General features: G+C 48.6%; 1 protein-coding gene across 3 annotated transcripts in view; it reads right to left on the reverse strand.

Annotated features, from left to right (window-relative positions):
* Positions 1–18,112, reverse strand: part of DLG5 (discs large MAGUK scaffold protein 5) — a 132,243-nt gene that overhangs the window by 66,317 nt on the left and 47,814 nt on the right. For 2 of the 3 annotated variants that reach the window (XM_037130582.2, XM_037130580.2), the window contains exons 2-3: positions 8,961–9,029; positions 500–662 (exon numbers count right to left, since the gene is read on the reverse strand). In XM_037130582.2, coding sequence (XP_036986477.2) covers positions 500–662; positions 8,961–9,029 — 232 coding nt within the window. The remainder of the gene's footprint in view (positions 1–499; positions 663–8,960; positions 9,030–18,112) is intronic. The other variant, XM_037130581.2, reaches the window with a different exon arrangement.

Raw genomic sequence — 18,112 nt, forward strand, 5'->3', positions numbered from 1 at the left:
CAGGGGACAAAGAGGGAAGGGTACTGTCTTGGTCCTGGAAGACAGAGACCTAGAGGGCAGCAATGATGAACTCAAGGCCTTCCAATCGACCACTGAGGAGTACCAAGGTAGGGCCAGGCCCTTGCAGCTGCTGCCACTGAACAATCATCTGCAAGGCCAGTAGAAAGGCGAGGAGGCAAACCCCAGGCTCTCTGCCACACACACACACACACACACACACGTGCACACACACACACACGCACACACACACGCACACACTATCGGGGGCCAGACTTGTTACAGACACACCTTTGTGTCACATCTTTCAATCCTCGAGTTGTGTGATTCAGGCCATGGGCTGCAATTTTAATTTGGAGGAAGCAGAACAAATCTGTACCCCTCTCCCCGGAGCCAAAGACCACCCCGCTTTGGTGGGGAGGGGTGGTGATGGCATCAGGATAATAACCCTTGCCCGCTGGTGAGTGTGTTCAGCGGGGGAGCTGGCCAATCACCACACTACCTCTTGTCAAAGGTCGTCCCATGGGCCGCAAAGGCCAGGCGCTTCCGCAGTTCATTCCTCTCTCGGGTCATCAGCCGCAGCTGAATGGAGAGGTTCTCCACCTTCTCGTTCACTTGGCGGTCAGTGAGGAGGGGCGGTGGGGAGGGCGCTTTCCCGGTGGTTCCTGGCAAGAGGAAAATAATAAAGTGAACTGGCATTCAGAGAGCATCACCAGGTGCCTCGCGCTGTTCTGACTTTTGGCCTTAGTCACGCCCTACAGCCCGACCAGGTGTATTCTGTTAGCACCCCTATCACAGATGACAACACCAAGTCAGAGGGTAAGAGGTGAAATAAAGACCTAGGGTCAGGCGGTCTGGCCCCAGTGTCCACACACTCACCCTCCACCCTGCTGGCCCTGGCTAAGAACTCTGAGGACCCCCACTCCTCCCAACCCAGCTGTGACACTTCTCGGTGAAACTGTTTGGGCCCGAATCCTCGCATCCTTGCCTGTCTGGAAGCACCAGCGATCACCCGCCCCTGGGCACTGAGGGGCCAATCTGAGCCCTGAGCAGAGCAGAAGACACAGCCTGAGGAAGAAGATCCCGCTGGAACCCAGCAAAGATCCTGAGGACCGAGGTGACTGGCTCCAAAGCTGGGGTCCCGGGGCTGTTTCTCCACTCTCCCCTGACCAGCGCTAGATATTTCGTACAGCTCCCTTTTTCCAAGTGCTGGCAAGGATGCAGAGGAACTGAAAATTTCAAACACTGCTGGTGGGGATACGCAATGACACATCCACTTCAGAAAACACTTTGACGGTCTTTTATAAAGTTAAACATGCATTTACCATACTACGCAGTAATCTCCCTCAAAGTATTTACACAAGAGAAATGAAAATTTATGTTCACAAAAAACCAGCACACGAGTGTTTACAGTAGCGTGTGAATGGATAAAACAGGATTACATCCCCACAATGGAATACTACTCAGCAATAAAAAGGAATGGACGACTGATACAAACCACTAATACACACAAAAGCGCAGGGGAATGGCAAATGCCTGATGCGCCAACTGAAAGAAGCCAGGCTGCAAAGGCTTTACACTATGTGGCTCCACTTGTGCAACCCAGGACTAGATGAAACCAGAGAGGAAGAAAAGACCAGTGGTTGCCAGCCCTGGGTTGGGAGGAAGAAAGGCAAACCACAAAGCCACAGAGGGAAATTTGGGGGTGAAAAAATTGTTCTGTGTCTTAATTGTGACAGCGGTTAAATGCACACATGTCTGTCACAGCCTACTGAACTATGTACTAAAAAGGGTAAACTTACACCTCAATAAAAATGACCTTTCCTTCTTTGGGACTCTCTGAGCTTCCTGGACTTCCTAAAGTCTACTTCCTTTGACAGACTGGGGAAGTTTTCCTTCATTATTTATTCAAATAAGTTTTCCACCTGTGGCTGTTCCTCTTCCCCTTCTGGCACCCCTATAATTCAGATGTTGGAGTGTTTAAAGATGTCCTGGAGGTTCCTAAGCCTTTCCTCATTTTTTTGAATTCTTGTTTCTTCATTCTTTTCTGTTTGGTTGTTTCTTTCTTCCTTCTGGTCCACTCCATTGATTTGAGTCCCAGTTTTCTTTCCATCACTATTGGTTCCCTGTGCATTTTCCTTCATTTCACTCAGTGTAGCCTTCATTTTTTCATCTAAGTTGTGACTAAAATCAACCAGTTCTGTGAGCATTCTGATCAGCAGTGTTTTGAACTGTACATCTGATAGGTTGGCTACCTCTTGGTCACTTAGAAGTATTGGCTCTGGGGCTTTCAGCTGTTCTTCTTCTTGAGCCATAATGTTTTTGTCTTGTTGTGCCTGTTACGTATTAGGGGAGGAGCCTTAGGTGTTCACCAGGGCGGGGCAACCCAGTCACTGAGTTGTGATGCTATGCATGGGGGCGGGGTCAGAAAGGGGAAAAATGGTGCTTGTTTCTCTCCCTCTCTCTCTCTCTCTCTTAGATTTTAGTGCCCTCTGCTGCTTCCCACAAACAAACTGGGCCCTTCTGGTGCTGATCCCCGTTGGGTGGGCTTGTGTACATTCTAGGACCCTGTGGGTCTCTCCAACAAATTTCCCTGTGAGGCTAGGGGTCTCTCCTGGCACCTTTTCAATCAGCACTTTTAGGCTTTATTTCCTGGTGCTGGAGACCTGGGTTGCTCAGTCTGTCTTGCTGCCTGTTTTTGCCTAGTTTATCTGCGTGCCAAAGTGTGACCACAGTCAGCCCCTTGCTGCCTGTGCTCCCAGGTCTGGCAGCCACCACCTTTTCCTGCCAAGACCCCTCTCTGCTGGCCACCAATTCCTCCCCTCTTAAGGGTCGGGTTGAATGGTTGTCGGACTTTGGTACAATTCAATTTTCTATCTGTTCTGGTTGTGTTTTTGTTTCTAAATCTTTGTTGTCCTTAATTTTGATTATGCGAGGAGGCACAATGTTTCCACCTATACCTCTATCTTGGCCAGAAATCTGAAAATGACTTTTAAAAAGTTAAAAAAAAACAAACCCTGTGGTACCCTAAACTGAAGCCATCAACCCAGGAGTGGTGTGACTGGTGAAGAGGTAATTGTCCACCCCCTCAGCAGTCACCACGGTTATGACAAACATTTTAAATAATGAGCAAAATAAAACTAACTTCAAGGGAGTTGTCCAAAAAGCGTCCAATGCCCTCTTCTCCCTCTCATCCAGTACAGTTGTTCTTTTGAATTCAAGTGCAAAACTGTCCACTCTCTCCCAGCTTCACTCCTTCACCTTTCCAAATCTGGGACCCAGTAAAGAAGGCAGATTTTCTTTTCCTTTTTAGTGTCCAAAATGGCATTCAGGGGATAAGGGATTTGACCACACTAAAAATGGCCCCAAAAGGGGTGGCGGGAGATGCCAGGAGAGCTGGCACAGGCCCTGGATTCTGGACACAGAGCTGTCACTCACCTGGGCCTTGGTCTGGCTCCTCCTCCAGGTGGCCCTCACTGGTGTGGCCACCCCCTACAGGCCAGAAGGCCCAGTAAGCAACCTGGCAGCTAGGTGGTCTACTTGGCCATAACCCCCTTTGTCCTTGGCTCCCTCACTACCACGCTTCAGCCGGCCCCAAAAGCGGTACCCTCAGTCTTATTTACAGCTGGACAGGCCATAACTCTACTTCAGGGCCCTGTGGGCTCATGGTGCTAGAAGTCAAGGAGGAAGCTGGTACTGGCCAAAAGCAGTCAGGGGGAGTGAGGATGCCCAGGTAAACTTCCTGGCCACCTCCAGGCCCTCGCAGTCAGGGAGAAACAAAGGAGCAGCAGAACGTGGTCATCACAGGCAGGAGAGGGCAAGGCCAAGCCAACCTCACCTCCAGCCCAGGAGAGCCAGAGCCATGGGGGAAACAGTCTCACACCCTGAGCCAGAGCTTCTAAAACCACCTTAACTTCAGGAGAGAACTTGTTTAAAATGCACCTTTCAGGCTTCACCCAGACTTACTGAATCGGAAATGCTGCCAGTGATCCCTTCTAGGAGATTCTGATGTCTGATAAAGTTAGAGAACCTCTTGTCTGGACCAAAGTTGCATTTGCTGGCCAGAATGGCTTTTCCTTCCTCATTTTATTGACTGTCTGGTATGCACTACAGTTAAAAGCATCACCCATTGATGAAACGCAGGGAAGGCCCCTTCCCCACTGTGGAAGCCCAGGGAGACACCCTCCCTGGTCAGTGCCAGTCCACAGCTCAGCTCCTCCAAGGCCTTAGAGGGACAGAACGTTAGAGTCCGACCAGCAGCTGCAGCCTTGCCCAGCTCCCAGATCGCCTCCTAAATAAGCTCCTTGCTCTTGAATCCTAAACTCAGAGACACACAAGTTGGCCTATTGCTTCCTGCCTGCTCTTGCATCCAGAGCACCACTCCTGGAAGGCCCAACTCCAGGACCCCCTCCTCCCTCAAACTTACGTTGATGCCCCTCACCAGAAACAACTGCCCCTTCCCCTGAGCTATTTGTTTGTTTTACACAGGGCAGGAGAGCCAGTAGCTTACCTCCCTGCTGCTGTGGTCAGAATGTTTGTGTGCCCCCACCAAATTCCTATACTGAAATCCTAACCCCAAGGTGCAGTATTAGGAGGTGGGGCCTTTGGGGGTGATTAGGTCATGAGGTTGGAGCCCTCATGGATGGGATCGGTGCATCGTAAAGGAACCCCACCTGACAGCTCTCTCCTGACTTTGGAGGATACAGTGGGAAGGGGTCATCACTGAACCAGGAAATGAGCCCCACTAGGTACTGTATCTGCCTTAATGCCTGGTCTTGAGCCTCCCAGACTCTAGAAGTGTGAGAAATAAACGTTTGTTTCTAATCCATCCGTGTCTTATAGCAGTCTGATGGACTGAGGCAACTAACTGGACTCTAAGATCAGGGGCCAGGCCCCTCTGTGACCCCTATAAGAATTGCACACATGCTCCCTTCATCTGATGAACTGATAGAAAACAGGCCTCTGAACCCAAAGGACGACAGAAGGAAAGGTCAGAGGGCACAAGGAGCTGGGGTGCAGCACTGCCTCCACCTTCCTTGTCAAGCAGAAGTTGCACTTTCAAAAAATCTTTGCTGAGATATGAAGGAGGGTCACCAGCTCCCTGTCCTGCCAGCAAACCAGGAGAACTCTCTGTGTGGTAAGAAGTCTCTCTTGTTACTTCAATTTGCATGAAATTGAAGTCCCATTTTATAAATGCCATCCAAGAACGTTTCTTCTTAACTTTCCCAGTTATTCAAGATGAGAAATAAAAGGCACCACGGAAATTAGATCAAGGTGAATGGAGAGGAACCCTGACTGGCCTGGCTCAGTCAGTTGTGTGTGTCGTCCCGCAAAGTGAAAGGTCACACTAGTTTGATTCCCAGTCAGGACACCTTCCTGGGTTGCAGGCCCTTCCTGGTTAGGGCAAGAGGCAACCAATCGATTCTCTCACATCGATGTTTCCCTCCCCCTCTCTCTCTCTCCCTTCCCCTCTCTCTAAAAATAATAAATAAAATATTTTAAAAAGATCAATAAATAAATACCATCTTTTAAAAAAATAAAAGACGAGCGGAGAGCAAAAAATATGAAATGCCTAAAGTAAGTGTGCAGTACCTGGGCCCACCCAGGGGGCAGGTTACTCAATAACGGGTGGCGTGGGATGGGGGAAGGACTCAAAGAAGCCACTCACCCTCAGCTGATAAGAACTGCCTGGGAAGGCCTCAGTAGAAAGACACTGCAACCTATAAGACCATTAGATGGCAAAGGCAGGTGAGCTGTCTATAGAGTCAAGCTGGAGAGCTAAAATGGAACAGACCACCTAAGGGTCTAACGCTAACCTGGGGAACTGACCGGGCACCAGCAGTCACTAAGAAAATGCTATATCCTCCAGGCTTCATCTATCAATTTCTCTTATGCTGAATATAAGCTACCCTTCTTTTCCCAAATGTTCTTTGTCAGGGAGATATACCTGGAAAAGTAGGAGTGATACTTTTATTCTAAGACCTTGCTTTTGCCTTTCCTTAGGTTCATGGAGACCACAAACAAACATAGCCAGTCTCCCCACCTGAGTTACCAGCACCCCCTTCTGCAAAGGCGGGTGCTGGTAAGGTGCACCTGTGAAGGCCAGAAAAGGAAGAGCTCTGCCTGTCACTGGGTGAAGGCTGAACCAGGAGGAATTCTCTGGCAGGCACTGCAGTGGTCCTGTGGCTGACCCCACCATTCACTCCATACCAAGGGGCTGGTCCAAGCCAGGCACAGGCACTTCAGTTCTCTTGCCAAGGCCTGGGTGGGGCCAGCCCCAGGAGGGCTATTACATGTAGATGCAGAACCCACACTCAGAGCTTCTGACGGAGCAAGCATGACAAGAAGCTCGGGAACCTGCACCCTAACACACACCTGAGTGCTGCTGGCCCAGCGACCACTCTAGGAGGGCCGGCAGTTTGGCCACGGACAAGCAACTCACTTGTGGTCAGTGAGAAGAGACTGTCCGAGGGACTTCTGGGAAAGGCTTCTTTGCTCATCAGGACACACTAGAGGAGACAACCCTCCTCATCCTCGGGACTGTTTGTGACGACAGACATGTTTGTTTATCTGCTGTGTTCAACATAGTAGCCACTAGTCCCAAACAGGCCAGAGAGAACTTGAAATATGTGGCTAATGTGACTGATCAAACTAGAAATTTTATTTCATTTTAATTACTTTAAATTCAAAAACCACCTGTGGCTCCCATAATGGGCATCAGAGCCCAGGACACTGTATGGCTAGAAATGCTACTACAGTACCCTGACCGTCAGCCTGAGGGGAAAGCACCACAGAGGGGATCAGAGAGCCACATCCTAACGGGCTCGGCCCAGTTGCCCTTCTTATTATGTGAGGTCACGTTTCTTCGTTGTTTAAGGCAGTGTGCATAGGTAATCCCTACTGCTGCAGCCGTGAGGACACATTGTCAGCCTGTGACCTCAGCCTGTGAAAAAATGGAGCCACTTACCCCAGGAACAATGTCACCAGCATGCAGAGGAGCGAGAACAACAAAACTTGGTTCCCAGTGAACTCAAGAGGGTTTGTTTCACCGGAAGGGATGCAACCCGGTCTCGTAGCATTTAAGATCTGGACACAGCACTGCTCTCTGCCTGCCTGCCAACAAGTATCCAGGGACACTGCTGAGCCCTCCGTCCCGAGGGCCACCGAGTGTGTGGAGAACCAGATGGAGGGCCACTGACATGAAGTCTCTCCCAGAGCATGCAAAGGTTCACTGCAGGAACAACACCTCCTGCTCTGGCTCGAAATCCCACCATTAGCAATACTTGCTGTGGTTTACGTAAGACCTCTCTCTTCCTGGAGTCCCCTTCTAAAAGGCAAATGCTGTTAGAAAACGTACTGGATTAACTTAAAAGTGTCGATGTGATGTGAATTAGTTAGATCATTGTGCCTTGTTCCCAAGAGAACAGGGAACCAGAAAAGGGTGAAGCATGAGCAAGGCAAAAGGTACATACTCAGGGCTCAATCAGTTCAGTTTTACAAAAGCCCCACCTTAGAGCTCTCCTTCCCCTGACTGTACCACCCCATGCTACCTGAGAGCCAGTGCTAAGTTCAAAATTCTGACAATTCCAGCATTCAACCAATGTGTCCAAAACAGGAAGGACAAAGTGATGCTAAGCAGATCTGAACCACACTTCCAGAAAAGTCCTCCCTAAATGCTACACAGGATGAAGAAGACCCTGAGGGGCTGCGCTGTGTCTTCCCAAAAAAAGATGCTCAAGTCCTAATCCCTGGTAAATGTGAATGTGACCTTATTTGGAAATAGTCTTTACAGATGATCACAATGAAGGTCACACTGGAGGAGTAGGGTTAGTCCCTAAACCAATATGACTAATGTCCTTTTTCAGGAGAAATTTGGAAAGACTTACACAGAGAACATTATGTGCAGATGAAGGCTCAGACAGACAATGTGACATATCCATAAGCCAGGGAACGTTAACGACTGCCAGCAACTACCAGAAGCCTGGAGCAGACCCTCCCCTAGAGCCTCAGAGGAGGCGTGGCCTTGCCAACACAATGTCTTGACTTCTTAGACTTCTAGCCTCCAGAACTGTGAGAGCATGTATACCTTTCGGTCTGTGGCCCTTACAATGGCAGCTCTCATGAATATGGTGCCCTTACTGGATCTGTCCTCTCCTGATCAGTCTGACCTCGCTTTTCATGTTGACTCATTTAACTCTCTCCCCCACAGACCCTAAGATCTGCAAGCACAGGAACCACACCTGCCTACTCACCACTGTTATCACAAGCCCACTTCAGGCACACTGTAGGTGGTCCATAGTATTAGTCAAATGACACATGAAAGGTCTGCCCCTGGCTAGTTCTGGAATCTTTAGCATAGCCAGATGATCTCTGGGAGCCCTTTCAACTCAAAAACTCTAGGACTCACCGCTGAAGGTAGATCCACCCATCAGGATCAGTCAGGACATCAGAAACTGCACTAAGGATGTTAAAGAGAGGGCACTAAGGTGTGGGAAAGCTGGGAAAATATGGCAGTCTTCCTGCTGGGACATCTTCAGAGAAGCGGAAGCAGGGCTGGCCTCTCTACGGGCTTCTGGAAAAACATCCATGTCAGCATGGACTAGCTTCTCCTGTCCCCAAGGCAACAACCTTAGTGGGCTGTTCCTGCTCACAAGGCACAGTCCCAAAAGGGTCCACCCTCAGGGACAGGTGGCCTTGGCATGGGTGGGAGGGTGAGGGGACTGAGAAGTCCTATGCCTACCCCAGCTCCCGTCTACTGCCAGAACCAGATTTCTGCCCTCCTCCATTGAGATGACATGCTGATGACAGAAAATGAGAATGGAGTAATATGACTCCATGAGTGATACGGAAGGTGAGGGCCAACTTCCCACTCTATGAACCCAGGGTTGCCGTGGCTGGCACCCAGACCCTGGCCTACCTGGTCATCTCTAGGAAGGAGGGGTGCCCCGAAAAGAGGTACTCACCCACACTGCTGAGGGAGCTGCTGCTTTCTGAGTCTGAGGGCATGATGGATAAGACGCTGTATGTGGAGCCTGGGGACAGAAAGGGAGACCATTTGTTACTAACCACAAAGGGGTCTCTTGTGTACACCACAAACTACCATCTGACCAACTGATCTTCAGTCATCAGCAGGCTGAGAACCCACACTGCACCAGGGAAGAGAAATCGAATCACAAGGGACAAGCAGAGGAAGGGCAGTCAGCTGGGACTGGTCTTTGGTGTTTCACCCTAACCATCTGCCTCACCTTCCACCATGCTCCAGCTCCAGAGACTTCTCTATGTATGGGCAGAGTGGAACATGGAATCAGTCAGCTGGCTTCCTACTGAGACATTTGGGGAGAACAACTTGCAAGGGAGCGACAGGTCCCAGGTTAAAATGGAGTCTGGAGGACTCCCGGCCAAGATGGAGGCGTAAGTAGATACACTGTGCCCTCTTGAACATCCAAAAGAACAACAAATATAAAAACAAAATACAACTGGAACTGCCAGAAAAATCAAACTTTATGGAAGTTCGACAACCAAGGAGTTAAAAAAGAAACATTCATCCAGACCAGTACCAAGGGTGGAGAGGAGCAGTGGGTGGAGAGGACTCAGGGCAAGGCAGTGAACTGGGTGTGCAAGGTGGCAGCTGACAGACCGGGCGGTCCCATATTTGTGTGTGGATAAACTGGGAGGAACAACTGAGGACCAAGACAGTCTGCAATCCGGGGTTCCAGCACAGGAAACTAAAGCCTCAAAACCTCTGGCTGTAAAATTCTGTGCAGGTTGTTGCAGTAGGAGAAACTCCCAGGCTCACAGAAGAGTTTGCTAAAGAGACCCACAGGGTCCTAGAACATACACAAAATGACTCACCCAGGAACCAGAATCACAAGAGCCCAATTTGCTTGTGGGTAGTGGGGAAGTCACCGAAAGCAGAAGAGAGCCGAGCAACAGGCACTGTTCCCTCTCGGACACCTCCCCCACATACAGTGTCACAACTGCAGCCAAGTGGGTTGTCCTAGTGAATACCTAAGGCTCCTCCCCGTACCACATAACAGGCATGTGGGGACAAAAAAATATGGCCCAAAGGTTATTGCTGGACTTCTGGCCAAGATGGAGGGATAGGTAGACACACAGTGCCTCCTCGCACAACCAAAATAAGGACAACAAAAATTTGGAAACAAAGTAACAACCAGTACTGACAGAAAATTGAACTGTACAACCAAGAAAGATTGGAAGACCAAGGAAAACTGGAAGTCTGACAACCAAGGAGTTAAAGTAGACACATTCATCCATACTGGTAGGAGGGGCAGAGTCAGGTGGCTGAGCAGAGAGGGGTCACGGCAAAAAAAAAAAAAAAAAAGCGCTGGCTGGTGGACCCAGGCACGTAGAGCAGCAGGTGGCAGCAGAAAGACCCAGTGAGGCGGCATATTGTGGAGGGGGTTGGTGTGCAAGGTGGCTTGCAGAACCAGGCAGTCCCACATTCACGTGCAGATAAACCAGGTAAAACCAGGGAGTGAGACAGACTGCAGAACTCAGGGTTCCAGCACCCAGAAATAAAGCCTCAAAACACTGACTGAAAATACCTGAGGGGGTTGAGGTGCCTGGAGAGACACCCAGCCTCACAGGAGAGTTCGTTGGAGAGACCCACAGGGTCCTAGAACGTACACAAGCTCACCCACATGGGAATTGGCACCAGAAGGGCCCAGTTTGCTTGAGGGAAGCAGCAGAAGTGATTGAAATCTGGCAGAGAGCAGAGCAAGCGCCATTGCTCCCTCTCAGATGCCTGCCCCACATACAGCATCACAACCAGCAAATGAGTTGACCCATCCAAGCAAACACCTAAGGCTCCACCCCTCACTACATAACAGGTACATCAAGACAAAAAAAAAATGGCCAAAACAGAAGAACAGATCAAAGCTCCAGGAAAAATACAACTAAGGGACGAAGAGGTAGCCAACCTATCAAATGCACACTTCGAAGTACTGGTGATCAGGATACTCACAGAATTGGTTGCAAATTAGATGAAAAAAACGAAGCTACGCTAAGTGAAATAAAGGAAAATGTACAGGAAACCAACAGTAATGGGAAGGAAACTAGGACTCGAACCAACAGCGTGGCCAGAAGGAAGAAAGAAACATCCAATCAGAAAAGAATGAAGAAGTAAGAATTCAAAAAAATGAGGAGAGGCTTAGGAACCTTCAGGACATCTTTAAACGTTCCAACATCCAAATTATAGGGGTACCAGAAGAGGAAGAGGAACATCCACAAGTGGAAAACTTATTTGAACAAATAATAAAGGAGAACTTCCCCAATCTGGCAAAAGGGAAATAGACTTCCAGGAAGTCCGGGAAGCTCAGAGAGTCCCAAAGAAGTTGGACCCAAGGAGGAACACACCAAGGCACATCATCATTACATTAGCCAAGATTAAAATGAAGGAGAGAATCCTAGAAGCAGTAAGAGATAAGGGGATAGTCACCTACAAAGGAGTTTCCATCAGACTGTCAGATGATTTCTCAAAAGAGACCTTACAGGCAAGAAGAGGCTGGGAAGAAGTATTCCAAGTCATGAAATGTGAGGACCTACATCCAAGATTGCTCTATCCAGCAAAGTTTTCATTTAAAATGGAAGAGCACATAAAGTGCTTCTCAGGAGGACTTCCGCCAAGATGGAGGCGTAGGTGGAAACACTATACCTACTCGCACAACCAAGTTTAAAGACAACAAAGTTTTAGTAACAATAAACACAGCCAAAACACAGAATACTGAACTATACTGAAGTCCAACAACAACGAACCCTTCAGCCAGATCGATAAGAGGGGTGGAGTAAGCGACCGGCAGAGCAGGGTTGCACAGGAAAACTAGACCAGACTGAACCAGGCGCGTGGGCGGCGGTTGGTGGATCCCAGGCATGGAGTTGCAACGGACAGACCCAGTGAGGGCGCAAGGCAGCAGGCTGACCGTGGTCAAACATTCGCGCAAGAAAACCAGCTAAGAAGCGAGGATTGAGACAGACTGCGCAGGCCCAGCAGCGGGAAGCAGCAGAGGGGACCGCCATTGCCCCTCTTTGACCCCACCCCCAAATACAGGGTCACAACCCAGCGACCTGGGCGGCCCACCCTGGAGAACACCTAAGGCTCCCCTCCTCATACGTAACAGCCTCAAACAGACCAAAACATGGCTCAAGAAGATCTCAACCCCCCGGAGCCAATAACGCTAAGTGCCCAAAAAATAGCAAAACTTTCAGATGCACAGTTCAAAACACTGGTGATCAGGATGCTCACAGAACTGGTTGATTTTAGTCACAAATTAGAGAAACAAACGAAGGCTAAGCTAATTGAAATGAAGGGAAATGCACAGGAAACCAATAGTTATGGAAAGGAAAATGGGACTCAAATCAAGGGAGTGGACCACAAGGAAGAAAAAAAGGAACAAACAGAAAAATATGAAGAAACAACAATTCAAAAAAAAATGAGGAGAGGCTTAGGAACCTTCAGGACATCTTTAAACACTCCAATATCTGAATTCTAGGGGTACCGGAGGGGGAAGAGGAAGAGCGACAAGTGGAAAACTTATTTGAACAAATAATAAAGGAGAACTTCCCCAATCTGGCAAAGGAAATAGACTTCCAGGAAATCCAGGAAGCTCAGAGAGTCCCAAAGAAGTTGGACCCAAGAAGGAACACGCCAAGGCACATCATAATTACATTAGCCAAGATTAAAATGAAGGAGAGAATCCTAGAAGCAGCAGGAGATAAGGGGACAGTCACCTACAAAGGAGTCCCCATCAGACTGTCAGCGGATTTCTCCAAAGAGACCTTACAGGCAAGAAGGGGCTGGAAAGAAGTATTCCAAGTCATGAGAGGCAAGGACCTACAACCAAGATTGCTCTATCCAGCAAAGCTTTCATTTAGAATGGAAGGGCAGATAAAGTGCTTCTCAGATAAGGTCAAGTTCAAGGAGTTCATCATCACCAAGCCCTTATTATATGAAATGTTAAAGGGACTTACCTAAGAAAAAGAAGATTAAAAAACATGTACAAAAAACTGTACTTGAAAAATAACTAAATAAAATTAGTTAAAATTAAAAAATAAAAAGAAAAAAAAGAAAAAAGAAAAAAAAAACATGTACAGTAAAATGACAAAAAAGAACACAACTATCAGCAATTGAACCGAAAAACCAAAAACAAAAACTAAGCAAACAAGTAGGAATAGAATCACAGAAATGGAGATCTCATGGAGGGTTATCAGTGAGGAGGTGGAGAATGGGGAAAAAGGAACAGGAACAAGTAGCATAAATGGTAGGTACAAAATAGACAGGGAGGCAGTTAAGAAAAGTACAGGAAATGGAGATGCCAAAGAACTTATATGTAGGACCCAAGGACATGAACTAAGGCGGGGAGATGCTGGTAGAAGGGGCGGGTGCAGGGCAGAGGAGGATAAAGAGAAGAAAGAAAATGGGACAGCTGTAATAGCATAATTAACAAAATATACTTAAAAAATGGAGTCTGGTGATTCACTACAGATTTGTATGAATATGGTTCTGGCTTTCATGCAGAGGGTAACAGCATAAACTAAATGTCTATGAACTATTTGGGGTTTTTTTGCGTGTTTGTTTTTGCCTGACTGTTCTGTTCTTAGGTTCTAATTCAGGGGTGTCAAACTCATTTTCACCGGGGGCCACACCAGCCTTGCGGTTGCCTTCAAAGGGCTGAATATCAATTTAGGACTGTGTAAATGTAACTACTCCTTAACTAGGGGCAAGGAGCTTGGCACTTCTACTGGGTAAACAAGGTGCCAGGCCGGATAAAACAAGGTAGAGGGCCAAACTCGGCCCTTGGGCCTTGTGTTTGCCACCTGTGTTCTAACTGTATTCAAGCTCAGTCCTTAATAATTCAGTCAGAGTCTACCCCCTTATTAAAAATTAATCATCTGCCCTGGCTGGTGTGGCTCAGGGGATTGAGGGCCAGCCTGTGAACCAAAGGATTGCCAGCTCAATTCCCTATCAGGGCACATGCCTGGGTTGCAGACCAGGTTCCCCAGTACAGGGAGCGTGGGAGGCAACCACACATCGATGTTTCTCTCCCTCTCTTTCTCCCTCCCTTCTTCTCTCTCTAAAAATAACTAAAATGTTTTTTAAAAATTTATCATGAAATTACGAGCAATTACACTGTCATCAAACCCAGGGAGTAGCACATTTTTGTTGTTGTTTGTGGACACAATGCTGCCAAGTCCTGGTTACAGACATACAACCACCATGGTTCGGTTTGAATTAACATATTTGCAAGGACAGGGTGGTACCTGCCTGGCATCAGGAAAGGCCTCTGGGTCAGGAAACCCAGTTTGTGAACGTAGCTCTTATCCATATATGAATAACTGGGTGACGCTAAGCAAATCACTTCAGTTTTCCAAAACTGTTTTCTGGCCTATAAATGGAAGGGTTCAACGAGACGGCTTATGAGGTCCTTTCCCCTGTCCCATTCCAGTGACCACATTCTCCACTTATAATGGAAACAGAAAGTGTGCTTTGCTTACCAAGACTACAGGTGACACAAAATTACACAGTGAACAGACACAGAGACTAAGTTGGGAGTTTACAAAAGTACAACATGTGAAGATGGAGGGTCCATTAAATCAAGATAACGAGAGGAGTGCAATGCTTTGTTCTGGGAACCAAAAGAACTATACGATGAAGAGGTGTTTGTACTAGGCATAGTGGGTGAGACCGAGACAGGATTTTCATCAATAAAGCCTTTGAACAAGGCTTAGAACTTTATGTCAGGAAGTAGCTAAGAACTAATGAGATCTTGGGTTCCAGGACCAGAAATGTGGGGGCCAAATTTAAGGGGTTCTGTCTTGTCTCAACCCTTTACTAGCCATCCTATATGCGCACATCTCAGAAGAGAAAGGAAAGAGAGATGGGAGTAGACAGAGAAGAGGAAGAGGAGGCGGGACACTCCTGGGAGGGGGTGGGGGGATAGGAGAGGCCCCAGGGAAAGGCAAAGATCTGGGGGAAGGAGATGAAGACCACGTGTGGAAGACAGAGATGTGGACAACTGTGCTGTAACTGTGCTGGTGAGCAAGCAGGTATGCCCATATGAGAAAGAGATGAAAGGAAAGAGAAGAAAAAAGGGACTTTGGTAATGCAAAAGCTAGGACAGTGGCCAGGAATGACCAATGACCTCATTATCTCATTTTCCAAGAATCTCTGTAGACCCTGCAGGTATTTCACGTGGACTGAGAGGATGATTTGGAGAGTGGACAGGTGATCTGTCTTTAAACAGGACTGTCAGAAGGGATTCAATTTGTTCAGTATGGCCTCCAGCAGCAGAGCTGGAAACAGCAGGTAAATGCAGGAGAAAGCAGCAGGTCAGGATGGCTGAAGAGTTGGTGCTGCCCCAAGCACACCTGGCAGGGACATCAGAGAGGGATTTGCACAGCATCAGAAGGGAGAGAGAAACAGAAAACCCCATTTAGCCCTGAAATTCCTTGATCCCACTAAAAAATGAATAGCAACATTCCCTGAAATACCACCTGTATTTCAAGTTCAACCCACGCTATTCATTTTACTGTCCATTCAATATCTCTGCATTTTTGTCTTAAACAATAAGCATCAAAAATTTCTCAACTCAGATCATAAATGTTAAGTGTTGTGTAAAGATCCATGAAATAAAGTTAGACACAATTCAAGCAATCCATTGATATTGTCAAAGAACAAGAATGCAACACAGTGCCTATTTTTAAACTCAATCATCATTTTCTTAATTATTTCTTTCATTTATGAGGGCAAGGAAGGCTGGCCAACTGGTATATTGGTAGACTGTTTTCCAAAGACACCAAATCAGAAAGCAGGCATAAATAAACTCTCCCACTCACACCTCCAAGTTCTGAGTTCAACCGGATTCTGCTTGCAACACCACGGACGCCATGGCCCATGTGCTGGCGGACACTCCCTTCAGGAACGCCTTGCCTCTTTCTCATTATTGGCGCCAGCAGTGCCCCATCTTGCAGCAAACTGCCCCTCCTCTTCAAATTGTTTATCTCTTCCCCCATAGTGAGTTTCTACTGTTAATTAAACTTGGCAGACACCCTTCGCTCTCTCTGCCCATCTCCCACCCTAGTTGGGGGAGTCAACTGGCCAACCAACGCGTTCTGTTCCTCTTCCCTGTCCCCCAAAGTCTGGCCAGAGCTCAGGGGCCTGACCCAGGGATGGTCTGACAACTCTGTCTAAATCTCCAGGCATCACCACCAGCCAAGTCAACTGGCAAGACTTCTGGGAGCTAGAGGTGGGGGCTGGTAGGAGTGATTAAAATTGGACAGGGCACAGTTTTTACAATGTTCCCAGGGCCTCAGACGTCATTCAGAGGGAAAAAAAGGCCCGAAGATGACGTTGTCTTGGTCATGCTTTGTCTTTGTGGCTACTGTGGTCTTAAAAAGCCCATGTGGTCAGGACTTTCGGGAAAAGGCAAAGGAGTCACTTTCCTCCAAAGTCACGAGGTGTCCTTTCAAAGCCAGTGCTTCTGAGGGTGGGTGTCGAGTGTCATCTACCCCCGGGGTTTCATAATCGAATCTGGAGGCCAACGGGAGTCCTGTTGCACAGGCACACACTGTCCCTGCCCCTCACAGACCCTCACTCTCAGGCCTATTGAAGACAATTTCCCCAGCGGCTCCCAGAAGGCACCTCCACCCCACCTGCCCTGAAACCTAAGGCACATGCTCCACCCCATGGAGAAGCCCAGACTAACAAACTGCCCCGCTGAACGGCCCCCACCCCCTCGCCATCCACCCCCCGGCCAAAGCCCACAGGACAGCAAACACTGCCATTCAAGACACTCCCCACGACTTCACACAAGCCTATGTAGGGACCTGAGAAGATGCAGGGAAAGCCGGATGATCTGGAAATGTCTCTAGCAAAGGAGAACAGAGCATGGACCCAGGTTTTAATGGTGTGTGGACAAGAGAGGGTTCTTTGCTGACACAGGAATTACTTTGGGGCCTGGTCAAAGTGCAAGTTCTAATTGGGCAGATTAGGATGAGACCTGAAACTCTGCATTACTAACAAGCCCCCAGGGCACAGGCCCACAGATGGAATGGATGCAGAGTCCGGAGGCCGACCACAGTTCGCAGGTGGAATGCAATCAGAGCCACGCGGAAGCCTGAAAGAGAGCCGGCAAACCGGGCCAGGCCTGGGCCACACATTGTCTGCGTCCTTCTGCAGAGCGCTGCAGGCCTCTGCCAACTCTGTTTACTATGTGACTCAGACCTACTGGGTCACGGAGACCACTTGAAAAGAACTTCCAGTAAAATCACCCGAGCGATAACCAGCCTGTGGGGCCCAAGTGAGAAAGATATTTGTCCCAAACACAGGCCTCCATTCACCTGGAGCTTGTCGAGGCCCCAGTGACTCACACTTTCTCACTGTGAAACCTGCAACACTGAGCTGAGAGACTTGTTCCAAGCCTTGAGCCAGCAGCACACAGTCCTCCCTGAGTTTCCAGACGGTGAACAGAGGCTGGCCTGCCAAGCTGACGTGGAGAGAATGTGCATCACCCCACCCAAAGCACCTAAGAAGAAAGGGAGAAGGCAAGCTACCACCCCCCGGAGCTCTTGTGAAAGGGGGGGAGGTGCTGCCTGGTGTCAGGGTGGGAGTCTCCACCGGGCCACCTGCCTCTTCCGGGTACCCTCTCCCTGAGATCCTGGCTCATACCTGAGGAACCATACCCAGCACCTCCACAAATGACAGAGGGCTCGTTGTGTCCACCAGGTTCCTGATGAGTACCTGAGCCCTGAAAGGCATTGGGCCAGTTCTGGGAGAAAGAAGATGGGGCTAAGGCGGGTGCCCACCTGCTGGCATACTCTGCAGAAGTCCCTTCCCCTCTCTGAACCTGGGGCCCTTGTCTGTAAATCAGGGCAGTAACTAGAATGCCCCCCCCCCCAGACCCCAGCTTGGATTCAACTCCCAACTCTGCTACTTAGCAGCTCTGTGCCCTCAGGTAAGTCACTTCAGCCTCCATATGCATATCTGTAAAATGGGACAATAAGTGTACTTACCTCATAGAGGATCAACTGAGTTAATGGGAAAGAGCTTGAAATAGCACCTGCACAACCAGCACTCTAAATGTAAGCTGCTGCTATTATG

Source organism: Artibeus jamaicensis, unplaced genomic scaffold, assembly GCF_021234435.1.
Source record: "Artibeus jamaicensis isolate MK-2021 breed Jamaican fruit bat unplaced genomic scaffold, CSHL_Jam_final contig_332, whole genome shotgun sequence".
NCBI classification, from domain to species: Eukaryota; Metazoa; Chordata; class Mammalia; order Chiroptera; family Phyllostomidae; genus Artibeus; species Artibeus jamaicensis.